The sequence below is a fragment of the Budorcas taxicolor genome, chromosome 17 (assembly GCF_023091745.1).
Source record: "Budorcas taxicolor isolate Tak-1 chromosome 17, Takin1.1, whole genome shotgun sequence".
NCBI lineage: Eukaryota > Metazoa > Chordata > Mammalia > Artiodactyla > Bovidae > Budorcas > Budorcas taxicolor.
The window spans coordinates 68610582-68637651 of NC_068926.1; the positions used below are offsets into that span (position 1 = coordinate 68610582).

General features: G+C 59.1%; 1 protein-coding gene and 1 non-coding gene across 3 annotated transcripts in view; both read right to left on the minus strand.

Moving 5' to 3' along the window:
• Positions 1-326: 326 nt before the first annotated feature.
• AP1B1 (adaptor related protein complex 1 subunit beta 1) overlaps positions 327-27070 on the minus strand; it is a 52867-nt gene continuing 26123 nt past the window's right edge. The window contains exons 4-22 of one of the 2 annotated variants that reach the window (XM_052654410.1): positions 25575-25710; positions 24378-24623; positions 23063-23253; positions 22064-22285; positions 19810-19930; positions 19360-19455; positions 18599-18714; positions 18185-18350; positions 13502-13600; positions 12893-13152; positions 12143-12344; positions 11374-11394; positions 10772-10915; positions 5992-6137; positions 3788-3917; positions 3419-3503; positions 2779-2865; positions 2528-2682; positions 327-1326 (exon numbers count right to left, since the gene is read on the minus strand). In XM_052654410.1, coding sequence (XP_052510370.1) covers positions 1252-1326; positions 2528-2682; positions 2779-2865; positions 3419-3503; positions 3788-3917; positions 5992-6137; positions 10772-10915; positions 11374-11394; positions 12143-12344; positions 12893-13152; positions 13502-13600; positions 18185-18350; positions 18599-18714; positions 19360-19455; positions 19810-19930; positions 22064-22285; positions 23063-23253; positions 24378-24623; positions 25575-25710 — 2698 coding nt within the window. In that variant the 3' untranslated portion in view covers positions 327-1251. The remainder of the gene's footprint in view (positions 1327-2527; positions 2683-2778; positions 2866-3418; positions 3504-3787; positions 3918-5991; positions 6138-10771; positions 10916-11373; positions 11395-12142; positions 12345-12892; positions 13153-13501; positions 13601-18184; positions 18351-18598; positions 18715-19359; positions 19456-19809; positions 19931-22063; positions 22286-23062; positions 23254-24377; positions 24624-25574; positions 25711-27070) is intronic. The other variant, XM_052654411.1, reaches the window with a different exon arrangement.
• On the minus strand, positions 5469-5565 carry LOC128062707 (small nucleolar RNA SNORD125). Its single transcript, XR_008200857.1, has one exon. It is a non-coding gene; the product is annotated as a small nucleolar RNA SNORD125 (small nucleolar RNA).

The following is a 27070-nucleotide window of genomic DNA, read 5'->3' on the forward strand; positions in this document are numbered from 1 at the left end:
CTGCAGCCGGCCTGGACAGGCCTGGTGCTGGGCCTTCCTGCCGACCCTGGGAGCCAAGGAAAACCAACACGGACTCAGCCTTCGAGCATCTAAAGGCAAGATGGTGTGGGCTGGGGTGGAGCTTGGGCCAAGGGTGGCAGAGGTGCTGGGAGACCAGTAAGCAGTGTCCAAGGACAGGAGAGGGACAGGGAAGGTGCTGTCCACAGGGCCTGGGGGGTGCTGACAGCTTGAGCCCTGGACCCTTGATCCAGGAGACCCAGGACCCTGCCCAGGGCAGCCTCGGGCCCTGACACACCGGCCGGGGACACACTTGATGTCATCATTTTTATTCACTTTCTGTTTCTGAAAATAAGAGTAAACATACAATATATAATTTCTATTTATATATACTAGGCATCCTTACTGCAGGGCTCAAGAAAACCAACCTTGACCACTTGGAGGCAGTTTTTAATTCTGACACTTGGTGGAGGGGAAAGAAGTGTCCATGATTGCCAAAAGCAGAATCTTTATTATTAAACAGCAGTAACAGGAAAACCTAATGCTCCGTGAGACACACTGACCTTGGGAGGCCAGGAGGGGGCAGCTAAGAACCCCAGAGAGGAAGCACCCCGCTCACCCAGGCACCCCACCCCTCAGCCCTGTTCACTCCAGAAGCCCCGGGCACACCAGGAATGTATCACAAGCAGTGACTGTCCTCGCAGGCAGGGGGCGGGATGGACATCTGCCAGGGGTCTGCCGGGGGGCTGGAGCCGCAAGGGGCTTGGGAGCTTCTGCCTGGTCTTTCCCGAGCGGCTCAGCGCCTGGAGGGGCGGGCAGGCCCCGGGAGCCCCGGCCCTGACAGAGCAGCTCTCCTGGCACCAAGGGGACTCTCCACGCACACCAGGATGCCTGCCAGGGCCTGTCCCAGGAGGGGGCAGTTGGCAGGGCCTCGCCACCAGCCGAGGGAGACGGGGCAGAGGGACCCCGGGCTGGGAGCCTGAGGAGGCACTGCGGGCTCGCCCTCTGGTGCCAGGAAGAGCCGGAGAGGAGCCCTGGCCGCTCCGTGCAGCCCTGCTGCCACTCTGGCTCCTCTGGTGCCCTCCTCACCTGACCCCGAACGTCAGCACGATGGAAATAGGAGAGTCCTGGGCACAGGAGCACCCCGAGGCCTGGGAAGCTGGGGGGTGCCAGGAGCCTCGCTGGCCCCTCGCGAGGGAGGTGCTGCCACCTCGCAGGGGGCTCCGAGGAAGCTGGGGTGGGTGCTGGACGGCCTCAGTTCTTCAGGATGGTCTCGTAGGCCTGGTACACGTGCTGGGACACCTCCGGAGCTCGGCACTTCAGGGACAGCTGTAGGGGGACAAGGGTGGGAGGCAGGGACCCCTTATTCCCGGGGCTCCTCTCCAGGCAGGGGGCGGAGAGCAGATGGCAGAGGGTGGGGCGCACATGGGACCTGGGGGGGCGGCAGTAGCGGCTGGAGCAGCTGTGCGGTGCCGGTGAGGGGGCGGCCCTGCAGCCAGCCGGGCGGGGACCAAACAGACTGCAGCCCACAGACCTGCTGTCCCGGCCCCCGGAGCCGCTGCAGCGTGAGTCAGAGCCCGTGGAGGGTGGGGGTCCCTGAGCACGTTCTGGGGACCAGGAGGGAAGCTGTGGGGGCCCCGGGGGGGGGGGTATCTTTCTGGTTTCTTGCACAGGAAGCAGTTGTGTCAAATCTGGCTCAGCTCTACCCGCGAGGAGAGCTGGCAAGCCCAGGAGCAGAGACAGGCTCGCCGTCCCTCCTGCCAACGCTGCTGCTCGGAGGGGCCCCAGTCTCCTCCGAGGGCTCTGCGCGCAAGGCCTGTGGGGAGTGTGGCGCCAGGCTGGAGAGCATAGGGTGTGGCAGCGGGGGCGGTCTGTCCCCTGGCCTGCAGCCTGCATGCGTCTGCCTGGCTTTGGGGAGCAGGGGGGCGAGGCCAGGCCAGGAGGTGGGTTGTGCCAGGCGTGCCTGGGAGGACGGGGGAAGAGGAAGAGAAAAGCAGTCCGCTAACCTCCAGGTCCTGCACCGCCGGCACCGGCAGGGAGGAGGACATGCAGCGACCGGACACAGGGAGACAGAAATTACCACCGCCAGCCGCGGCGCCCATGCCGCCGAGGGGCCGGGGAGCAGCGTCGGGCGGTCATGCCTGCCCGCTCGGGTGCAGGGAGAAGCCAAGCCCAGGCTCTCAGGGGCTGGGACAGCGGCGCAGCCTCTGGGAAGCCTTGTCCTTTCTCGGGGAGTGGGGAGCCCAGGGGCCAGGGCTCCCTGAGTCCAGCAGAGCCCCTTCCCAAGTGGGCCTCACAGGGCCCGATTCTAGTCCACTTCACTGTTCGGAGACCTGACTTGGTGCCTTATCTGGGACACTTGATGGGACTGAGCTGAAGCTTTCTAAGATCAGAGTCCTGGTGCTTCTTCACCCCAGGCTCAGCCTGACTGGATGCCCCACCCCACCCCACCAGGGCCGACCCCAGCCTGGGCGGCATGCGGGCAGGAAGGCAGAGGCCCCGGGGCTTTAGGTGGGAGCGGGCGCCTCACCGTGAAGCTGGGGTTGCCGGGCTGGATGCGCAGCTCAGCCAGCACCCAGATGCCGTTGGTCAGCTTGAGAGACTGGTAGAGCATGTCCTGGCCCTCCACGTTCCTCCTGGCCACAGTGAAGATGCTGCTGCTCTGCAGCCGGCTGCTCACGGCCTCTGGGGGTCACAAAGTCAGAGATTGGGGGTCTGGCGCTCAGGGCTGGGGGCAGGACACAGGGCAGCATGGACAGGCACAGGGCTCGGGAGCCCTACCTGCGTTGAGGGGGCAGTCTCTGATCTGGAACTGGGCCTCGTTCTCGTTGGGAATGTCCTTCCACGTGGCCAGGAACATCTGTCGGTCTGCAGGGGCACAGGTGGGACCCCACTCAGCACCCTCATCGGGAAGCGGGGCGGTTAGGCCCTGCACCCAAGACCAGGGTGGCTCCGTCACAGCCCCTCCTGCTTCCCTCAGCAAACTCCAAGCTTGTGTTCTGTGGGGGCCACCTGCGCTGCTCCCCGCCTCTGGGCCTTTGTGCCCTCCCCGCTCCTGCCCACATCCAGCCTCCGGCCCTGGCACCGAGCAGCCCGTTCATCGATCCCGGTGACGTCACGGGCTCCTGTGGTGACAGCTGAGGGGGGCCTACGCCCTCTGGGCACGGGACGTGCCTTCCTGAAGGTTCCTGCTGGGGCCCAGGGGTGGGCATCAGGTGTGACGCATGACCTAGGGCCCCTGCCTCCGGGGGCCCGTGGGATAACTGTCTAGAGGCTGCAGGTCAGGCTGAGAGCAGAGCTGGCCAGGCAAGACCCTCAGGCCCTGGGAAAGTGTGACCCTCCCTCCAGGCTCTGCAGGGGAGCCAATGACACGGGCTCCACGCATCCGTTCCAGGGACCCCAGGGCGCCCTCAGGACTCACCCATCTTCCCGTCCTCCACAAAGAGGATGTGAAGCGGGTACAAGGTGCTGAAGTAGAAGACGTCTATGTTGTTCTTTACGGCCACCTGGAAACAAGGGGGGCCCCAGGTTGTCCCTTTTGCCTGATGCCCACTGAGGCCCCAGGAAGCCTCTGCCCCTGTGAGCACAGCTGAGCAGGTTCCCGCTTCCCCAGAAGCTATGTCCATCCCCTAGCCGGCCCCTGGTCTTCCCATCCCCACCCTTCTGTGCCCAAGAACAAGACTCCACAGACACAGCCCCGTGACAGAGCCAGCCAGGCCCCGAGGGCTTCCCCAGTCCTCCCGGGACACATGGGCAAGGACTGGGGTGCCTGGTCTCCCCCGGGACGCACCTGCAGGCTGTTCAGCGGCTCTGTCTTCATGACAGAGCCCGCCGTGCTGAGAGGCAGGGAGATCTCCACGGTCTGGGTGGGGCTGAGAGGCGCGTGGACCTGGAGTGGGGCGGCGGGGGCCAGGCCAAAGCTGGGGAGAGAGAAGCCCCCGCGGGGATGGTGGGGAGCAGGCGCTGACACAGGGCAGGCAGGCTCCTGGGGCCCCGGGGCCTGGCAGCAGCTGGTGAGAAGGCTCTCCAGCGAGCCGGCCTCACCCCAGGCCAGACCCAGGCTGGAAGGACAAGCTCCTGACCCCACTCCAGCCTTCAGTGGCCCCGCGGACAGTAAGAGAACCGGGGCTAGCCAAAACCTATCTCTGCTCCCCTTTCTCCTCTGGGTGAGGCACCAGGCAGGCCCAGGGCAGTGCGTCCTGCCCTGCCCTCCAGGAGCCCCATGTCATACCAGGGGCCTAAAAGCTTCTTCTAACGTGAAAACTGTGACTGCCCACATCTCAGTAACCAACCCCAACCTCCCAGGAGGGACGTGACCATCCCAGGGGAGACACTGGGTTTACTGTCTGGGCTAGAACAACGGCCACAGAGCTTCGGGAAAGCCCTGCCTCTTGGTAAAGTGGCATGTGGGCAAACCAGAGGGCACCAAGAACGTGAGAGATGCTGGCCACGGGCTCTGGGAAGGTAAGTCACCACGGTACCGACTGGGAGCACGGACTGAGCACTCCCCGTGCCCAGGCGAGGCATCTGAAGTCCTGGCCTTATAAACACAGCGACAGGCACACACCCTCCCGTCTTCCAGGACACAGGGACTCAGGGAGGGGCAGGCCCAGGCCTGGGTTCGTGGCACTGCTGAAGCCCAGAGCTTGAGCTGCCTGACCTCAGCCTGTGCTCTGCCCATGGTGGTCTCAGATCCACCCAGGACGCAGCAGGGGATGACGTGGGGACGCCAATGCCATCATGGTGCCTCAGCACTCCCAGCTCTCCTGGGAGCCTTACCTCTGCCGACTGTGACCTTGGGTGAGGCATTCACCCTCTCTGAGCTCAGGTATCATTACCTACTTTGGTGGTTTAATCACCAAGTCCTGTCCGACTCTTGCGACCCCATGGACTATAGCCTGCCAGGCTCCTCTGTCCATGGGATTCTCCAGGCAAGAATACTGGAGTGGGTTGCCACTTCCTTTTCTTTTCTTTTTTTCCTTTTTATTTTTACTTTATTTTACTTTACAATACTGTATTGGTTTTGCCATACATTGACATGAATCCACCACGGATGTATACAAGCTCCCAATCCTGAATCCCCCTCCCACCTCCCACCCCATATCATCTCTCTGGATTATCCCCATGCACCAGCCCCAAGCATCCTGTATCGAACATAGGCTGGCGATTCGTTTCTTACATGATAGTATACATGTTTCAACGCCATTCTCCCGCCACTTCCTTTTCTACTAAACGGGACTTAATGGCATCAACCTCACTGGGCTGTGAAGGGGCTCAAGAGAGACAAAGACTCCTAAAGTTCTCGACACAAGGCCTGGTGCCCAGGGAGTTGTCCACACACCGTAAGTTCACTGTGAGCGATGACCAGGAGCGCTCCTGGGGGCCTGCAGGGCTCCATGAGGCAGAGGAGCAGAGTGCCCACCTCCCTCATCGGACAGGCGGCCAGAACACACTGGCGCACAGGCTCTCCTTGAGGAGCAACCCCTTCAGTCAACTTCTTAGAGGCTCAGTTTGCTCATCACCAGAGCCACTCAGGAAGAAGGATCATCAGGAGAGGCTGCCTGCATTTCCCAGAGAGCCCTGGCCTAGCTGGCTGGGTCCAAGGAGGCCTTCCCGACTGACCCCCAGTGCAGGGGACCCTGGGGTGAGGCGCTGGGAGCGGACACCACTCCCAGAGGCACCGCTCGCTCCCTGTCCGCCTTCTTCGAAACACGCCCTGAGAGGGGAGCTGCTCAGGTCTGGAGATTTTGTCAGGGAAACACCCCCCTGGGCGCTGGGGAATCATACTAAAGGGAGGTGCCTTACCCTCCCAGCTCCCCACCACGGACCTCAGACTTTGGTGCCCACAAAGAGAGGTCACGGTGAGGAAAATCACTGCGTCAGAGAGAGCTGGCCAGAGCTGCAGTTGTGAGGAAGACCCTCCTCCAGCAGAAAGCGGGGCCGGACCCGCAGGCCCCAGTGCGGGCCATCGGCAGGCCGGCCTCGGGGGCTCACCTGTTGCGGTTGAACTGGATTGCGAAGTCGGTCATGACCTGCAGGGCCTTGTTGGTCAGCTGCAGGTCCATGGAGATGGAGCCCGCCTGGCGGGTGAAGGTGCCCAAGATCTCCAACCCTTTGGCCTTCATGGCCGGCAGCCAGACCTGCAGGGAAGACAATGGGGAGGGGGCTGCCACAGCCCCCACGCCACAGCCCACCTGAGGGTCCTTCCCCTGCTCCCTTCTGTCACACCTGAAGGGGCCTCCCAGATGGACCACACCTGCCTGGACTGTCAAGAGATGACCGTGTGAGCCTCAGGATGAGAGGAAGGACCCTGCACAGCCTGCCCGGGGGGCCCCGCCTCAGGGTGGCCACCTGCTGGAGCAGCACGGGACAGGGAGGCCTCGGTGTGCCCAAAACCCGACCCGAGTCTCCAGAGGTCAAAGCAAGAACACTCAGAGGAAGGCGGAGAGACCGGCAGGCCCCACCAGCCTCCAGATGAGCCCAGGAGACTGAGAGCCCACGGGTGCCTGGGGCCTGGCCAGAGCCAGAGAACCCCAGGCGGTCACAGCCTGACCTCCTCGCAGGCGGCAGGGCTGGCCTTTAACTGCGCCAACAGGCCTGAGCAGCGACAGGACCCAGGAGGACCTCTCGCCTGGCAGGCCTTCCCTGACTGCTTGGCTGCCCTTGTCCTCCAACGCTCAGCTCCAGAGCCAGCTCCTCCGGGAAACCGTTCCCCAGGGTCCTTGTCAGGGCTCTGTGGCAATGACGTTCTTGCAGATAAACTGTCTCCTCTGCGCCCGGACAGCACTTTGAGGGTGAAGGCTCTGCTTTTCTGTCTTGCATCCTTGGCTCGGAGCTTGGTGTGAGATCGGTATTCAGGGAACATTTGCTGAGTGAATGGCATGGATCAAAGCCCTGCCCAGGAGGGACACGGATGCTATCCTGCGGATGTACAGACACCTCTCTGGCTGCCATTCCTACCAGGCCGGCTCAGCCCCGCCCGAGGCCAGCCTCACCAGGGGCCCTGTCAGTGAACATGGCCATGGTCACCCAGCCCAGGTCCCGTCAAGGTCACCTCCTCCCCCGACACCACGTCCTCCACTTTCCCCTATCCACAGGCACCACCCGGGGGTAAGCCACCATCAGAGCCCCTAGGTAAGATGGCAGCCACCCGGGTAGCTGCCCAAGTCTTTTTTCTTTTTTTAATTAATTTATTTTTTAAATTGAAGGTTAATTGCTTTACAGAATTTTGTTTTCTGTCCAACATCAACATGAATCAGCCATAGGTGTATACATGTCTGCCCAAGTCTTCTAGCCCGTTCCCAGAGCAGCCAGAGCCATCTTTAGGAAGGCAGATTTCGTCACGGCACCCCAAAACCCCCTCAGTGGTGCAATGCCTCCACTGCCCACAGCCTCCCCAGCGGGGTGCCCTCCCTGGGTCAGTGTGCATGGCTCCTCGGGCCTCACACTCACACACAGTCCACACACACAAAGAGTTCACACACACACACACACACAGTCCACACACACAGACCACACACACACAGTCCACACACACACACAGTCCACACACACACACACACAGTCCACACACACACAGTCCACACACACACAATCCACGCACACACAGACCACACACACACACAGTCCACACACACACACAGTCCACACACACACACAGTCCACACACACACACACAGACCACACACACACAGTCCACACACACACAGTCCACAAACACACACACACACAGTCCACACACACACACACACAGTCCACACACACACACAGTCCACACACACACAGTCCACACACACAAAGAGTTCACACACACACACAGTCCACACACACACACAGTCCACACACATAGACCACACACACACAATCCACACACACACAGACCACACACACACACAGTCCACGCACACACACAGTCCACACACACACACAGTCCACACACACACACACAGTCCACACACACAGACCACACACACACAGTCCACACACACACAGTCCATACACACACACACAGTCCACAAACACACACACACACAGTCCACACACACACAGTCCACACAAAGAGTTCATACACACACACACAGTCCACACACACACACAGTCCACACACACAGTCCACACACACACAGTCTACAAACACACACAGTCCACACACACACACACAGTCCACACAAACACAGTCCACACACACACACAGTCCACACACACAGTCCACACACACAGTCCACACACACACACAGTCCACACACACATACAGTCCATACACACACAGTCCACAAACACACACACACAGTCCACACACACAGTCCACACACACAGAGTCCACACACACACACACAGTCCACACACACACACACAGTCCACACACACACACAAACACACAAAGTCTCCTCTGCTTAGACAGCACTCTCCACCGCCATCCCATCCTACTTGCTAACCTGCTCATCCTTTGCTCCACCAGACAAATCTGTGGGCAGAATCTCGGGGTTTTAGTTGTGAGCTATGACTGGGAGCACAGAGAGCACTCAGGACCCCAGGGTGACTGCCCTGCCCCACCCCTCCACCAGGCTTCCTTCCCAGGTTCTTCAGAACTGGCACCATCACCGTCCTCACTGTTAGGGGTGGGATATTGTGTCTCCTGGTCACTGTAGGCTCATGGAGTCCAGAACTGTCAGCTCCTGCTGACTACAATATTTGAGGAACTTCAAGTTCTTGTACATATGACAGCCTCACCCTCCTTGACCAGGAGGCGCTGGGACTGCAGGCACGACAAACGATTTGAGGTGGTCACAGTGCTGTGAGAAAAAGGCAGCCTACACAGTCACTACTTCTGGATGGAGAGCACACCCACATCCCTGTGACTAAGGTGGCAGGGGAAAGTCCTGCCTGTGTGGAAAAGGACTCCTCCTCCAGGCAGCCCGCCCTGATTACTCCTATCCTGGCGATCCCTTCACCTCTCCCTCCAGCTGATACAGTCACCTGGTCCTCCACTAAAACAAAGCAGCGCTAATACATGTTAAAACAAATTCACATGCAGAAAGCAAGCTGATTCTGACAACCATGGCGCTGAAGTAGGTACACGGAGGTTCTCAAACACTTTAGGATCACCTACGGATCGCGGGCAGGGGATTTGTTGCTACAGCCCTATATTCACTTCCAGATTCTTGTCACTCATCAGCTAAAGGACCTTAAAGCACTCAGATTTCTCAACTAGAACACGGGAACGCCAGTGCCACATGGCTGCTGGGAGGACTCTGCGGGCTGGGGGCCGTGCCACGTCCGTGCACCCCTCCACAGCAGTGGGAGGCCGCTGGTGCTAGACTTGCCGCCTACTGGGGGGCCCCAGGCCCAGACCCTCCCAGCCCTACTACTGGCCACCGCCACTGTAGTTTGGCAGGCACACCCAGGGAGGCTGGGGCAGCGCAGGTGCTGGCTGGCAGCTCCCCTCATCATAAGGGACATGTCCTTGGGCCCCAGAAGCCCTGCTGGGTCCTGCTCTGGGGAGGGGACCTTGGAAGAGAGAGGGGCACTGGCTGACAGTTGTGAGGCTCAGGCCACGTCCATCCCCTCTGGCAGCTTCCTTGAGGCCAAGGGCCCAGCCCACACCACGCTGTCCTCAGCTCTCCTTCCCTCGCCAGCCCTCGCCACTGCCAGCCAGAACCCTTCTCCCCGCCGCCCCCACATCCTCCCAGGCCTCCTTCCAGCCCAGCTTGTCTCCACCCCTACAAAGCCCTCCTGTCCGGCCGCCATCAGCAGTCGACAGCTCCTCATGGGCTCCTGGCTTCTGCTCTAGTCCTTAAGTTTGGCCTCCACACAGTGGCCAAAGTGATCGCTCTTTAGGCTTCATTTCTGCTTAAAACCCACTGTGCCAGGATGGAGAGCAAAGCCTCAGAGCTAGGGCCGTGACCTTGCCAGCTCCCTGCCTCCTCAGCGCTAGTCCAGCCAGAGTCTGGAGTAGGGTGGGACTACCTGGGTGGCACAGGGGTATCTGGGGCACCTCCAGGCTGATTGGGGTCAGGGAGGCAGTGTGGAGATGGCAGGCTTCACCAGGAGCCACTGTCCTGCAGACCTTGAGTATTTTCTGCAGGGTTTCAGCATGCCTTAAAATTCCCAGGAACTTAAGGATGATGAAATCAACGGAAGCCTGTTCTTTGCTTCATCTGGAACTTTACTGGGAGTCAGTCGCTGTATCAGAAACGAAAGGCGCCTCTGGCCCATCACTCATGGCACCCGAGCTGTGGTGCCACAATGACTCTGCACTGCTGCCAACCCCTGGCAACGCCATGAGATCTGGTGAGGCGGGTGTGCCCAAGCCTTCACCACGCTGAAATGAAGCATTCTGTTCTCCTCCTTTTAAGTCTCCGTATGTGATGACAGCATCTTAACATTTCAGAAATTTTATGAGTAGGTAGATCTCGTTCATTAGAAAAGGAGGGGCGCTATGAAGCGCCTGTCATCAGTCTGGGGCCCTGGGTTGAGCCACACTGAGAACCACTGACCAGTCGCTGCACGGGGCTTCTGCCATTCTCTGGAAGGCAAGCACGCCCCCTCAGCTCCCCATTGTCGCCTTGCCGATTCTGACTTGATCCGGAGGACTGAGCTCCAGCAACACCCCCTCTGGGAAGGCTTCCTGAGGCCTCCAGACCAGACCCAGCACCCCTTCCCCGTGCTCCTGCTGCTCCGGGCAACCCGGCTGGCCTGAGCCAACCCCACCCAGCTGGCCACTGAAGGAGCCCACACGTCCGCCTCCCACCTCCCACGGGGCCACAGCACTTACTGCTTTGGGAGCCACATAGGATCCCGACAAGGTGCCCACGCCACTGGTCAGATCAAAGAGGTCACTCAGGCCACTTCCCATGGGCGCTCCTAGGTTGGCTGGTACTGCTGCTGCTGGGGGTGCCACGAAGCTGGGGGCCCCGATCTAAAGGGAGGGGAAAGGGGTCAGAGACAGGCACGCCAGGGGAAGTACAGCCGCCCAGCCCTTTAGAAGACGGGGGCGGGCAAGAGGGCGTCCTGCAGGGCTGCCTTCAGGTCACCTCTAAGTTGCAGAAACAAGACAGAGTGAGGTGGGTGGAGAGGAGAGGCCGAGCCCTCCCGTGCCCTACAAGCCCCAAGGGGAAGAGCTGGGCACGCTCACAAACTGACAGCCCATGGATAAAAGGGGTGCCTAACACAGTGCTATGAGGGGGCCATGCTCAGAGACTGGAGCACACCCCAGGGGGTCAGAGAGGGCTTGCGGGGGCCTCCAGATGGCAAGGTAACTTCACTGGAGGGTGGTGAGGGTGGGCCGACGGCCCTGACACCCCCCACCCCGGGTCGCTGGGCAGGTGATCGAGGAGCAGCAGGATGAAGGCTTGGTGGCACAGGGTTGAACCGTACCCCTTCAGGCTCATCCCCCATCTCCCAGCGGAAGCAGGCAGGGTGAAGAAAACAGGCAGCCACATGCAGAGGGAAAGCCAGGAAGAAGACACAGAGAGACAAGACAGGGAGGAAAGAGGCGGAAGGTTAGTCACGGCTGTCCCACCCAACCCTACGGGGCCTGTGCGAGACTGCAGCGGCCTAGGAGGGGCCCAGGTCTCTATGATGGGCAGCCCCCCTGCACCCCCGGCCCCACTCGACCACCCTCGTCCTTCTGACCCTTCCCTGTGCTGTGGCCTTGGGGACCTGAGCTGGGCATGGCCAAGTGATAAGGACCCAGGTGCCACCTCCACCTGGCTCGCTGGCTGCCTGAAGAATCCCAAGAAGACAGCAGGCCTTCTTGCCACCGCCTTCACAGGGTGGGGCTGTTCCACCCTCTCGTGGGCCTCTCTCAGGCCTGCCAGGTGGCTACCCCAGTCGGTGCCACGTGTGGGGGAATGGGTGCAGGGGTGGCTCCCCCCGCCTTACAGGGCCAAGGTGCCCACAGGGCCAGACTCAGAGGGCAAGGGAGAAGAGCCCCGAGGACTCTTGGGGTTCAGCAGCCTGGCAAGGGGCTAAATCCCGTGTCTGCCACTTAACAGCTATGTGTGCTAGGCAGGACGGCCACCTGACCGCTTTATGCTTCAGCTTCTCACCAATACGGAGCTACTTGATCCTTGGATGGCATCTGGCAGATCCTGATCCCTCCCTGAAGACCACCCTCAACCTCGTCCAGGGGCCTAGGACATACCAGGCTGTCGAGGCCGCCTCCAAGCAGGTCCACGGCACCCATCTGCACTGCGGAGGTGGCCAGGGGCGGGCCGCTGACTGGAGGCCCGAGGTCCAGGTTGAGGAGGTCGCCCAGCAGGTCGCCCTGCGTGGGGACGGTGTCCAGCTGCTCTCCGGGGGGCGCTCCAGCGGGGGCTGTCTCTGGGCTCTCTGTGCTCTCGCTCCTGCCGGGATGTGGGGAAAGGCTCAGCAGGGCGGGGAGCAGTGCCGTCTTGGGGAGGCCAGACCCTGTCTCCAGGATCCGCCCCCTGCAAAGGCACGGGGCCACCTCACTGTCCCAGGAGCCTGTCTACACCCCACTTCCTTCCCTTCCCACGCCTGATCCATCTTGTTCCGGGCTGAGGGGCGGGAGGGCCGTCTGTATTCCCCCAGCTCAGTCCACCCTAAAGTCCTGGAGGACAGGACACCCAGGCCAGAAAGCTGTGGGAGCTGTGGGGGAGGGCCTGAGCGGAACAGGGCTCTGGAGGCTGGCAGAATCGGGTTGAGCCCAGCTCTGCTGCCTGCGCTCTTCACCAGGCTCTCAAGCGCTCTCTGCCTCTGGTCCCTGTCTCTTCAGGGAGGACATCTCTCAGAGCTGTTGTCACCTCGTCCACACCTGGTGTGCAGTGAGCATTCACTAGGGTCGCTAGAATCGTAATTCTGCTCTGACTCAGGTGCGAGCGCTGTGCTACTGAACCAGGGAGGTGGGCTGGCGACTGGCCCCCAGACTCACGAGGCGGTGCGGGGTGGCAGGCTCTTGTGCACGACGCCCCGGCCCCCCTCCACAAAGGCGCTGGGCGGCTTGTGGTAGACGGAGGCCAGTGTGCCGATATAGCAGATGAGCTCGTCCAGCAGCGTGGGCTCGATGAGGTCTGTCTCCTCGGAGATGAGCGGCTTCTCGGCCAGCACCACCTCCTTGGCAGCCACGGGGTCCGTGGAGAGCAGGCGCCAGTAGATGTAGCCGCGGTCCCGCAGGTCCGGGTTGTCTGAGTCCTGGGAGATGACAAGGGCGTGAAACGCCACGCACGTGGGTGATGGGGCGGGGGAGCCCACAACTGCGGGTCACAGGGTTGCTAACTTGACTGCTTGAGTGCTGGTGGGAGCCTGCTCCTTTAGGCGCAGAGCAGACACAGCCCAGCCCCCTGGTTTCCCCTCAGGCCAGCCTGCCCATCTCCGCTCCCTGCCAACTGCGGGACTTCCCTCTCCTCTCGATTTACAGGCTGGCTCAGCATCGCCCCCACCCCCACCCACCCTATCTGTCTGACTGAGCTCCCTGAGCTGGGGATTAGGGGCGGGACTCCCAATCTGGCTCCCTGGGTGGACCAAGGGAGGCCGCACCCACCTGCGTGGCCAAGCTGAGGACCTGCTGCACCAGCTCCTGGGTCTCTGTCGGCTTCTTCAGAAAGAGCTTCACGATAGCCGTCAGTAGCTGCAGCTGCACCTGAGGAGGACGGAGAGGAGGCAAGGGTGGAGGGTGAGCTCCGGGTGGGGACCGCAGGGAACCAGAGGAGGACCTCAGAGACTGAAGGGGTGTTCAAAGGCTGGGAGCGGCTCTCCTGGGCTGGCCACGCAAACAGGCCAAGCCAGCAGCGGGGTGGCCGTGCTGAGTAGTCTGGACCTTGGCCCGAACGGTCAGGAGGAGCTGGCCGCAGAGCTGTGCGGAACCCCAGGCCGCCTGGGGACTGCTGCCCAGTGCTAGGGCCCCAGAAACCCATCAGGGATCCGGGTCCACGGCCTTCAGGAACTCAGCTCATGGGGGCAACACATGTGCCTGGTGTGCTTACCAGAGACCACCCACCAACAAGGGGACCGAGTGCCAGGGATGCCGAGCAGACGGGGGCAACTGGGCCCACGGAGCCTTCCTCCAAAGGTGGAGCCCCACCCGGCCCCCAGCAGCCCCAGCTCCTGCCCGCCCTGTCTGCTCCTGAGCATGCCTCCCGCACCCCCTCCCCACTTCTGCAGCTCCAGCCCCCCTCACTGGTGCCACCCCACAGTGCTGGCAACGCTTTGCAGCCACCTGGCCGCCCTGCGGAGAAGCCCCTGAGGGCGGGGTTCGAGTCTGTCCCTGCTGCATCCCCGGCTATTGCTCACTCCAGAGCCTGGCAAAAAACAGGCACTTGAGAGAAATTTGCCAGAAAAAAACACAAAACTTGCTGACTAAAAGCACACCTCTGAAAGAACAGTTCTCCGCACGCAGCCCTTCCTTAGCCCCATCCCATTTTGTCAGCCCTGGCACAGGAAGACAACCAGAGGCTCCCCAGATGGTGCCAGGGATGGGCCTGCGGCAGAAGGGCGGTGGCGGGGCTGGCAGCAGCTTCGGGGCCCGTCCAAAGGCTGGCACTTCTGGAAACAAGCGGCGGAGCTGCTGCTGCGAAGGACGGGCTGACGCTGGGAGGATTCCCTCCAGAGTCCCTGCGATCTGGGGACACAGGGGCCAACGGCGGAGGAGCAGGCTGGCTGTCTCCAAGGCCAGAGGCGGCTGGGGACTGGCTTCCAGACCTGGCTCTAGTCCCTGGTCCGGTAGCCGGCAGAAGGCCACTCGCCCTCAGCTGGTGAGGGAGAGCGCGGCCTACTTCAGGGGTTCTGGGGGTCCAGAAGACACAAGCCGTGGAGGCCGACTTGGAGCCAGAGCAAGACAGCACTTCCTCTGAATGCTGACTTCATCACTTCCCAGCCGGTGACCCTGGACAAGTCACTTAACTGCTGAGGCTGCTTCCTCCTCTATAAAACGGATGCAATGCCTCACAGGGTTGATGGGAAGTTAACGAGACAACATATGGAAAAAACCGTGTCCTCTGCCCAAGGCACAACAGTGGTCATGGCTGTTGGTAACACCACCACAACCACCACACAGGGACTCTTCACCAAGTTCTCCCCAGCCCCGGGCTGCTGGCTGCTGGCACTCATTCACCCCTATCCGTCTGCTGTGCTGCCTGGACCAAGGCTGAGTCAGCTCCCTGCCTAGCTCCCCCTCCCCCACCAACACACTGAGGCCCGAGTCAGCCTGCAGCTCAGGGCTTGTTGTTGCTCAGCTGCTAAGTCATGGCTGACACTCTGTGACCTCATGGACTGCAGCATACCAGGCTCCTCCATCCTTCATTATCTCCTGGAGTTTGCTCAAATTACTATCCTTTGAGTCAGTGATGCTACCTAACCATTTCATCCTGTGTTGTCCCCTTCATTTGCCCTCAATTTTTCCTAGCATCAGGGTCTTTTCCAATGAGTTGACTCTTTGCATCACGTAGCCGAAGTATTGGAGCTTCAGAATCAGTCTTTCCAATGAATATTCAGGGCTGATTTCCTTTAGGATTGACTAGTTTGATCTCTTTGCTGTCCAAGGGACTCTCAAGAGTCTTCTCCAACACCACACTTCAAAAGCATCAATTCCTTGGCATTTAGTCTTCTTGATGGTCCAACTCTCACACTGGTATGTGACTACTGGAAAAACCATAGCTTTGACTATACGGACCTTTGTTGGCAAAGTAATATCTTTGCTTTTTGATATGCTGTCTAGGTTTGTCATAGCTTTTCTTCCAAGGAGCAAGTGTCTTTGAATTTATGGCTACAGTCACCATCTACAGTGATTTCGGAGCCTAAGAAAATAAAATCTGTCACTGTTTCCACTTTTTCCCCTTCTATCTGCCATGAAGTGATGGGACTAGATGCCATGATCTTAGTTTTTTGAATGCTGAGTTTCAAGCCAGCTTTTTTACTCTCCTTTTTCACCCTCACCAAGAGGCTCTTTAGCTCCTCTTCACTTTCTGCCATTAGGGTGGTGTCATCTGCATATCTGAGGTTGTTGATTATTTCTCCTGGCAGTCTTGATTCCAGCCTGTGATTCATCCAGACTAGCATTTTGCATGATGTACTCTGCATATAAGTTAAATAAACAGGGTGACAGTACACAGCCTTGTCATACTCCTTTCCCAATTTTGAACCAGTCAGTTGTTCCACATCTAGTTCTAACTGTTGCTTCTTGACTTGCATACAGGTTTCTCAGGAGACAGCTAAGGTGGTCTGGTATTTCCTTCTCTTTAAGAATTTTCCACAGTTCGTTGTGATCCACACAAAGGCTTTAGTACAGTCAATGAAGCAGAATTAGATGTCTTTCTGGAAGTCCCTTGTTTTCTCCATGATCCAACAGATCTTGGCATTTTGATCTCAGCCCCTCCCCTGCCCACAGCTGGAGAGGCTCAGGAGCCAGGATGAGGGGACTCAAAAAGACAATCTAAAGTAAGTCCCCAAATCGCAAAGCACTAAGTATTCTTATAAAAGCTCTGAACTTGCCTCCCATGAGGCACAGGAAGCGGGCAGTTTACACACACCAAGTCTGAGAACGCCCTAGGCTGGCCAGGAGACAAGCAGAGGGGCCCCCCGGCCTCCATGATGGGAGTGTAAACCAGAACCGCCTCTGTGCCAGGGCAGTCTGGACACAGCAACCCGGACCGGCAACGCACAGGCCCTCCTAGCAGCACCACACTCCTAAGAACCCGTTCTCCAGCTGTACCTGCAGACGAGCTTGCCACAGTTTGCTCCTAGCAGAGCTGTTTAAAAGAGCAGAAGGCTGGACACCTAAATACCAGTCAGGGACCCTGCTTAAACAGGGTCCTTCTGCATGAAGCTAGGAAGCTGTAAAAAGCTCTCACAATGTCATGGCTTTCAGATGTATTTTTAAGGGAAAAATACAACTTGCTGATCAGTTTGAATTTGCATGGTTTGCTATAATAATTAAAAAAATGAGAAGGAAATATATAAACAGTTGGTCCTCATGATTCACACAGGACACACCTGCAAATCTGCTTGCTAACATTTACTCATGACCCAGAAACCCATGCTTATGGCACCTTCACAGTCATTCACAGACGTTCAGAGCAGCGAATGTGTGCGCTGCCTGACGTACAAGCTCCTGGCTGAGGTGAAGTGAGGTGGTGCTCAGTTCTCATCGTAAACGTGCCACGTTGTCCACAGCTTGGGGCCTTTTGTTGGTGACTTTGCTGTTTACAAGGGGCCCACCCCACCCTAATATAGAGCTGCAGAGCTGTCTGGGGCTCCTAAGGGCAGGAAGGCTGAGATATGCCTTTGGAGAAAATACATGTGTCAGATGAGCTTTGTTCAGGTGTGAGTTACAGCTGCTGGCCTTGAGTTCAATGCTAATGAATCAACGGAGTGTATTAAGCAAGGTGTCTTTAAACAAAACACATGTAAAACGATGTTTATCTTGACCAGCAGATAAACATGCAGTGACTGAAGGTGTACAGAAACAAGACTCTATTTCTCCTGGGAGCAAGGGTTTAGCTTACTAAATCAGAATTTGACTTTATGGAATGTTAAGTATCACAAGTGATGAAAATTGACTATTTTTTGTCTCTGTAGAGGAACTGGCTGGTGTGTTCCTAAACTCGCTCTCTGGAAGCAAACCCACCCACCCTCCCTACAGAAACCAATGAGTAACATGGTGCTTTCCAGGAGGAGAACTCAAGGCCGGGAGAGGGGCAGGAAGCAGAATTTTCACTACAGATCCTTTCGTGTCTTTTAGGTTTTGAACTAAGTCAGTGTAGTTCCTATCCAACCATAAATACAAAATTAAAACAAAGTCAGGACTTCTGTGGTGGTACAGTGGATGAGAACCCACCTGCCGACGCAGGAGACAAAGCTTGGATCCCTGCTCCAGGAAGACCCCACAGGCCCCGGGGCAACCAAGCCCGTGCCCCACAAGAGAAGCCAGCGCAACGGGGAGCCCGCACACCGCAGCTGGGGGGTAGCCCCGACTACTGCACTAGAGAAACCCACATGGGGCCATGAAGATCCAGCAGGGCCAAAATAATTTAAAACAACAACAAAACCAGAAACGTCTGCAGCCTTCAGAGTCCTCCGCCACAGACTATCCTCAGGAGCGCCCCTTAGGCACCACAGTGAGGGACGAAAGGGACCACGCCTGTCCCCTGTTCACCTCTCACATGAATGCCCACACGGCGAGGGTGGTGTCAGGAGGGGCAGGGCCCTGAGTCCCGCAGGTGCACCTCACCTGGGTGCTCTCATCGTGGAAGCCCTCCAGGAAGCTCTCCAGCAGCTCGTCCGCGTTGTCTATCCGCTCGGCGTACTCGCCCACGATCCAGATCATGGCGGCTCGTGCCTCGGGCTCGTCCAGGGAGTCTAGGTTCTCACATAGCGTGGCGATCACGCTCTCGTACCTGGACAACAGGGTGCGGCGACATGTGAGCGCTGAGGGCGCCCAGGGACACGGGCAGCTACTTTACGAGAGCCAAAGAGGCTGGTGGGGAAGAGGATATGAGCTTTGTCCTTTCCACCTTGGTTCCCGTTTAGGCCTGGGGCGCAGAGCAGCAGGGAAGAGAGGAGGAGGGAGCGCTCCCCGTGCCCCTCCGCCCCACCTGGCCCCAGGACCGCAGCGCCCTGACAGGCGGGAGCAGTGGCCACGCACTTGTTGGGGTACTTGCGAAAGATGTCCTTGATGACCACGATGGCCTCCTGAACCACGTAGTTGACCTTGGTCTGGATGAGGTCGAGCAGCGTGCTCACGCAGCGCTCGGCGGATTGCTGTGTGGGGAGAGGAGAGCGTGGGCCAGGCCTCCCCACACCCCCTAATTCCAACATACTGTGTCAGACTGTGGGAGCGACTCCTCACTGCCATCAGAGGCGTCAAAGGGGAAATGTCTTGAGAGGCTGGGCTCAAGGGACCCCTTGGCATCCAGGGACCCATTTAAGGAGAGTCAGGTCAGTGGCCCAAGAACATCTCCAGAGGCAGAGAACATGAAGGATGAAGGGCCAGGACACAGGGGTCTCAGTGACCCTTGAAAATATGGAAAAAAGGGCACACAGACGGTTGAATCGTGAAACGTGCCAAAACATTCAGCAGGCAGAGCCCCCTGCCCCAAAGTCCATGAAGTGAAAGCTAAGTCTACTGGGGCCACCATCAGCTTGGGCTGCCCCATCATCTGCGCTAACGCTGCAGGAAATCCCATGATGATGACGGGCTGATTTCATCTGCAGCAACTCAGGAAGATTACAGATGAGGAGGAGCCAAATCTGTACCACGGGAGCCTGCAGGGCTCCAGCCGTGACCCTCAGGCCTTGCTGGGTCGTGAGCAGCTGAAAGATGCTGTTTGAGTCAGACTGGTCTCCCGGTTTTGGACTCCTTGCCCTTCCTCCTTCCTCCCACCCAGGACAGTCTCAGAGGCTCACCTCCACCTTGATGGCACAACGGCCAATGGCTCGCACAGCCTTCCGTACAAAGTCCACGTCCACCTCGGTCGCATACTCTTTCAGCTCCGCCAACACCTGGGGCCCAGACAGACGAGATGGAGTTAGGGGGATCTGGCAGAGCGCCCTCCAGGAACACCCCTGGGCTGGGGGTGCGCACAGACACAAGCCCGATGGGATCCTGCCTCTCGTTCAAGGTGCGAGTCCTGAGGGAGGGAGGGAGCTCTCAGGTGCCCCGAGAGGAAACCAGGAAGGATGACCTGTCAGGGCTGGACAAGCCTTGTTTAGGGTGATCTAGCTAACGCATCCGCTCTGATGGGCGGATGTAAGTGACAACAGAAAGAACAGGCTCCTTAATCACAAAAGTACCCAATAACATTCGTGGAGAGCTTGCCTACGAAGCCCAGGGCCCAGACATCACCCCCTGCCGACCTGGGCGATGTTGGCCTGGGAGGCCAGGCGGATCATGATATCCAGCTTCTCCAGCTTCACATAGATGGGGTCGTTGTACTTCACGAAGAACACCTTCATCTCGTGCTTCAGGACCTCAGGCCTGGCGGTGGGCGAGGGCGCCCAAAGAGCAAAGAGCAGGTCAGAGGCCTCTCACATCTGCTGGGGCATCTCTGGGGTCGGACGTGGGGCCTGACATCCGTGAAGGCAGTGACTCCCGTGGCCACACGCTCCTGGGCAGGGGACCTGTGACCAAGGTTCTGACCAGCTCCTGCGTGTCCAACCACATCCATCCCAGGAAGGGAAGCAAGAAACACTTCACATTCAGGAGGTCACAGGCACCAGGCGATGGGCTTGGTCAGTTCTATCTGGTGACCTCAGGCCCGTCTTCTCACTCATGAGACGGGACGCGTTCTGTCAGAAACGTCACCATCGCAGGGCTGCACTGCTAGTCCTAGAGAGGCCTGGCGTCCGGGAACCTGGCTCTCGAGAGTGCTCCCACTCTTCCCGAGTAGGACACAGGGGGTTGACTGTGCCTTGACTGACAGGGGAGGGAACTCAGCAGGTCAGCGTGAGGACTCCTCCAGACGCCACCTGGCCTTCTCCCTACGGTCCAGCTGTAGAGCCCCACCAGGCCGATAAACCACAGCTATGGAGCCGATATGCCACCTCCAATGAGTCCTTCTAGTGAATCTCTGAATGCATGTGTGGGGGTCCTGGGGACCCCGACCTGGACACCTACACGAGAGGTAGATGCCAAGCACCTGGCATGATGCATGCCTGCCTCAGAGAAAGCACTCACTGTCAGAAGTGTCTGTGCCCCTCCCTCAACCGGCACCCCCCCCCCGCCTCCTTTTCCCAGCTGAGGAAACCTGAAGGGGAGTGGCCTGTCCTGGGTCACACCCCTAGTGCTAATCGGGGCGGGAACGAGATGGGAGTCACCATCCCTCCCTGGCTCCCACTCCCACGGCCTTTCCACAACAGAGAGGAGGAAGAGAACGGTGAAGAGGGGAGAAGACACAGCGGGAGAGCTGGGCAGGCTGTGGTGGGGCGGGAGGGCTCCTGGAGAAGCAGGGCCTCGGTTGTGCTGGGGGGTGGGGGGGCGGTGGGGTCCTGCACTGCACGGCTGGAGAGGTGGTTTCTGACACCAGGACTCGGCACTAGCTGCCCAGCGCACATGGGGCCTGGGGCTGGCGGTGCCTCGGCATCAGGCTCAGCCCCTTGGGAGGCTGGCTTGTTGAATAAATCCCACACAGGAAGCCCCTTCTGCTGATCGGGCTGCATGAGCCACGACACCTCACTCGCCCCACACTGCAATGACGACTCTCGTCTCGTCCTCTGCTCAGACACTCAGACAGCTTTCCTGAATTCACCTCCCAAACCTCTACAAACGTCCCAACTCCCCTGACGCTTCTGGGACCCGAGGCGCGTGCTCAGAACCAGACTGAGGATATAAGGACAGGGAGCCTGTGCAGCCTTCTGAGAGAGAATGTTTACGAGAGGTGCTTGTTCTGCCTGTGAATTAGCTGCTGATGGAGCTGTTTGACCAGAGAGGCTGGAAGCTGAACTGCAGAGCCTGCCCTGCCCAACCCCCAGCACGGAGCTGCCGGGCCCCTCCCAGGATGGTTCACGGCTTGTTCGCCCCAGCCACCCCAGTGCCTTCCCTTGGGAGCAGCGGCTCATTGCTGTGGTCATCCCTGCAGGGTGGAGGGAAACAGGTGCTCTGCACTCTGAGCAGCCCCGAGGCTGATGTAGAGTCCGTGTCGTCCTCCAGTCTCCAGAGCTTGGACTCCTTCCCCAGGAAGAATACACGCATACACACCACCCAACCCCTGCTTCAGGAGGGCTGTGGGGACTCGGACCAGCCACTGTCCATGGTTAACAAGTGCATGCTAGCCTCTACCTGCCTAGGCTAAGCCAAGGCTTCTCAGCCTCTCACTGCTGGCGTTCTGAGGCGGGGGGGCGCTCCTGTGCACCACAGGCTGTGGGGCAGCCTCCCCGCTTCCACCCCTAGATGCCAGCAGCAGCAGGCCCCATGATGACAACCAAGAATGTCTCCAGACACTGCCAAATGTCCCCTGTGAGACAAAGATACCAGTGGCTAAGAATCCCTGGCTTAAGCTGTTGAGAGGCCCTATCCGGCGGCAGGTCAGTCTCCCCTCGGAGCCCCTTCTCAGCAGAGGCCGCCCCTCCCAGCCCTGGGGCATGCAGGGCCCCTGTGCAGCAGCACCGCTACCTTTTCTGCACGATGAGGTTGATGTTTCGCAGGGCCACGTACTGCAGCTCGGGCTCGGCCGACAGCAGCGTGACCAGGGGTGGCGCCAGCTTCTTGAGCAGCGTGCCGTAGTAGTCTAGGTCCTTTGACAGCATCTCCATGAACTTCATCAGCACCTTCACGGCCGACAGCACCACAGCAGAGTTGGCGTGGGACAGCCTGGGGGTGACCCGCTCACAGATGCTGTGGTCCGTTCCAAGGGGGGGGCGAACAGGAGAGACAAACGGAGGAAGCACCCTGTTTTTAGTTATCAAGATAACACGTCTTCTGTAGGAGGGAGATCTAGATGCCGGTCCTCTTTCCTGTAGGTCAAAATCACTCAGAGCCTCAGTTTCCTCATCTAAAACATGGGAGAGGACGATGCCAGCTGCACATGGCTGCTGGGAGCCTAACTGAGACAATGCATGTCCAGCACTGAGCACAGTGCCTGGCCGTCAGCAAATACTGGAGAAATGTCAACTCCCTGCCATCTGTTGTGAGGGCGCTCAAAGCGGGAAGGGCACCATGCTGGTTAGCACCAAGAGTCAGGGGGACCTGACTCATGAGCTGGGACTCTCATGAGCTGGGAGACCTGTGACCTCCTCCACCTCCCTGTGAACCACAGACAATGACGAAGCTGCTTTAAAAATGATCCTGCACGGGGGAAGCACCCAGCAGAATCCCAGGCTCCCAGTGGGAGTCAGTGAACGGTAGCTCTCACGCTACCCACCTCCCACCTCGGCCTGCAGTGACTGAAGTCTCGTCAGTGGCCCGAGCAGGCCCTGGGTTCTGTTCTGTGCCCAGTGGGCAGCAAGCTGCCTGCCTGAAGCAACACCACTTCCAGCCTGGCTCTGTGTCTGAGGACGGTCTGTGGGGCGAGGCCCTGGAGAGAGGCCCACCGGAGGCCTGTGGCCCAGCTTCTGGGAGCCCCCGCCCCGGGGATCTGGCCTGGCGAGGCCTCCCAGCCCCGGGTCCCCTCACCTCTGGGCCTCCCGGTCGTCTTTGGGCGTGTAGTTGGCCAGACAGTCCAGGATGAAGATCTGGCCCCACTCGGTGCACTCGTTCAGGGCTGTGAGCAGCTTGTTGATGGACTGCGGGTTCAGGTCGAGCAGGTTGCTGCTGGGGTGAGACTCGGCGATCTCCGAGAGGGCAGCCACCGCGTTCGCCACCACCTGTTGGGAGGGTGGAGGAGGCAGAGGCTGGGGCGCTGCCCATAGGCCAGGGCAGCAGGCAGCTCATGACGGTGGCTGGTCAGAGCACAAACACCCTGAAAGGGGTATGACCCGAAGGGCAGGGTCTGGAGCACTGAGGCCCACTGCAGGCACCCGCTCCACTGACTCCTCTGTGAGCTGAAACTAAGCGTACCCGCCATTAAAGAAAACCACAACAAGAGAGATCGGCTCTGAGCTCCTGGCGAGAGAAAGCTACCTAACACACAGTCACCCTCTACCAGCCACAGCAGCTCGTTGGGAGCTTGACAATCGTGCCTCTCAGAGCCAGAAGCTTCCTGCGGAACCCCTCGGGGTGGTGGGTGCAGCTGGGCCTGGAGCATGGCGGGGTGCAGGAGAAGCTCCGGGCCTGCAACCCTTTCCTCCACGAGGGCAGCTGTTCCCACAGGGGGCTATGTGGTTTTCAACTCTCCCCTGACCATGCAGTGCTCCACGGCATCCCTGTAGTGGCCCCGGGTGCCCACCTGCGATGGGCATCTCAGAGGGACACAGAACGAGATGTCTGGGGGGGCAGGTCATATGTTTCATTTTAGACATGGCCCCATTGTTCTCCAAACTGCTGCTGTCGCCGCCATGAGGAACCAGCTCCCCTCCCAGACGTGCCCAGTGCCCAGTACACCAGGCTACGCTACTTCCAGGGTGAGCCTCTATAGCCCTGCGAGAAGTGGGGAAGGGGGCGCCCCTCCCGGTCAGAGCACTCTGATGTCTTGGTGGGAGGACAGTGATGGCGACGGTGACTGGAAGGGGGAGGAGGGCACAGCCGCTGCGTGCTGGGCTAATGCCAGGCACACCACCTTCCACACTCCCGGCAGCCGTGCAGAATTAGATCTGGCTTACTGAGAAAGAAAAGGGCTTGGGAAGGTCAGGCGGCTGGCCCGCGGCCACACAGCTCCTTAGAGAGGCTGCGCAGAGAAGCTCACTCCAAAGATGGCGCCCAAACCACTGCGGGCAGGAAAGCAGCTAGCCCACCAGCAGGGCTCTGCCTGCCCAGAACCGGGGCTGCCTGATGGAGGCCCAAAGCGACCCTGAGGGTGGCAGAGGTGGCACAGCAGGTGGCAGAGACTCACCATGGGGTTAGAGTCAGAGATGAGGTCTTTGAGGGTATCCAGGAAGCCCTGGTCCTCCACTAGCTGGGCGTTGATGTCGTGGAGCTTGGCCACGCACACGGCCGCCGTCTTGCGCACGTAGGGGTCCTCATCCTTCAGGCACTTCCGGAGGGGTTCACACAGGTACTCTGTGATCTTGTCAACGCGGATGCAGCCCATGGTCCGTACCGCCAGGGCCCGGATCAGGGGGTTGGGGTCCTCACAGTCCTGAGGGGAAGCGGCCATTGGCCAGGGGCAGGGGCGGGTTGAGCAATACCAGATGGCTGCTGTGGGGTCTCCCCCCGACTGTGGCCAACAGCACCGAAACGAAGGGTGTGTGTGGGCACTGGGGCTTCCCCCAGCGGCTTAGGTAAAGAATCCACCTGACAGTGCAGGAGACACAAGAGATACCAGTTCAATCCCTGGGTCAGGAAAATTCCCTGGAGAGGGAAGCGGCAACCCACTCGAGTATTCTTGCCTGGGAAACCCCATGGACAGAGGAGGCGGGCAGGCTGCAGTCTACGGGGTCACAAAGAGTTGGCCACAACTGAAGTGACCGAACACACCCACACGCAGAGGTGCCTCGCATCTGCCAGATGCCAGGCTTTGCAGAGCTCCCTCTGATACTCGGAGCAGACAGGCAATACTGTTCCCATTTCACAGGTGAGGGGACTGAGGCTCTCAGGAGGGTCAGGAGCTCAGCTGGTCACAGAGCAGAGCCATAATCTGAGCTGCATCCACCCAGCACTGGGACACAGAACCCCATTCACCCACATGTGGATGTCAACAGGGCTGGGGAGCCGAGGTTTTAAAGGTGCACAGAGCTAACAATGTGAGTCCCTGCTTATCCTCCACTTGGAGGACAGAACATGCAGGAAGGTGCGAAGCCTAGAAGGGCAGCAAGACGCCTTCAGACAGATGCTGCATTCTGAGCCTGCAAACGACACAGGGCCACGGGGACCCACAGGCCTGGGGCAGCCTCACGGGGACCGAGTTAGCAGGCTCTAAGGCATCTGATTTTCTGGAGACAGTGGGAGCCCTCCACTGGAGGAAGAGCCCCCAGGCGGGGAGTCAGATGGGTGGAAAGGAGCCTCCATGTTTCTCCCCGGGGCAGCGGCGCCGCACCCTGGGAGACTGAGCGGTGAGCAGCCCTCCCAGCCCTGCCCAGCTCCTCCACACCTTCACAAAGGTATTGACGGCCATGATGGCCATGTCGGGCTGACTCTTGGCATAGTTCATCAAGTACAGGTACACCAGCTTCTTCAGCTCCAGGTTGTCCGTCTGCATACAGTTCACCACGTCGGGGAAGAGGGCACTGGAAGGTCAAAGCCACGTCAGTGTGGGGAAGCCCAAAGAAAAGAGGAGGAGGACTCTTCGGGCAGCTGATGGGGGCTGGGGAGGAGGGGGCACACAAAGCGGACAAGAAATGTTAACAGGACTTCCCAGTAAAGGCCGGGCACCAGCTCCATCACCCTGGGCATCTGTTGGTAGAAATGGAATTCCAACGGGCGATTTTAAAAGCCAAAAAGTCCTCTGTTCTTTGCACAAGGCTCATATATGAGCTCTGGAGTCCATCAGACTTGGCTCAAAGCCAGCTCTGCCTCTTGCTGGCTGTATCAAGCTGGGAAAATGTCTGTATCCCCATTTTGATTTTCTCATTTGCAAGAAAGAGAAATAACAAACCCCATTTCTCAGGGCCCTTGTTATAACTGAGAGAGACAACATACTTAAGGGCGTCTAGTCCTCGACACTAAGGAGGCGCTACAGAAATGAAAACGATCATTTTTTCTTCCCTGATACTTGACGTGACCACTTATATCAGGCTGCTGGTTGCAGAGGGCTTAGGGGAGCAAGGCTGGGCTGGACCATGGACACTACAAGGCACTCACTAAGAACCAGCCCACACACACAGGGCTCACACCACAATCCAGGCTTGGTGCTCAGGGCTTTTCATATGATCTCATTTAAGGGCCCTGAGAAGCCTGTAGATTATCCCCACTGTACAGAAGACAAAGCTGAGGCTCACAAATGACAAATAACTGCCTAAGGTGCCAGGTCTGAGTCCAAAGCCTGTGCTCATGAGTGCTGATATACTGGGCAGAACCCTTCCCAACATGGTACCCACAGTCCCGGGGTCACAGGCTCCTTGAGATGTGAAATATAGTTAGTGGTCGGTTTTCTGTCTCTGAAATTATCGCCTCCTCTTCTCAATTTTCGTGACTTTATGGGCAAAGACATGGGAATAGGGATGTAAGAGGGGACAGTGAGTTTCCTGAGCCTGGACTGATGCGTCACCCTGGAAGATGCCAGGCTGGGAAGGGGGGAGCTGAGAGCCCGCCTCGCTCTCCTGGGCTGTCACCTCAGCAGAGGCTCATCGGAGACAGAGGACAAAGGTGCCCCCTCTGTGGCAGGCAGGGGCTCTAACTGAAGGAGAGACGTGGTCCTGGAAGGAATGTGCCTCGGAAGGAAGCCCGGGTTCCGCAGACGCTGGATCCCTCTGCCGCTCTGTCCTCCACAGGTTTTTCTGCAGAACTGTCTCTCCTGAGACACTGTTAGGAGGTCCCTTGCTGAGCGTGGCAATGGGACAGGGCAATCCCGGAGAAGCCTGGAGCAGTGGGGTCCTGCTGAGGGATTCGGATGGGGAGCCGCTCCCTGCTGGCACCCAGGCCTACCAG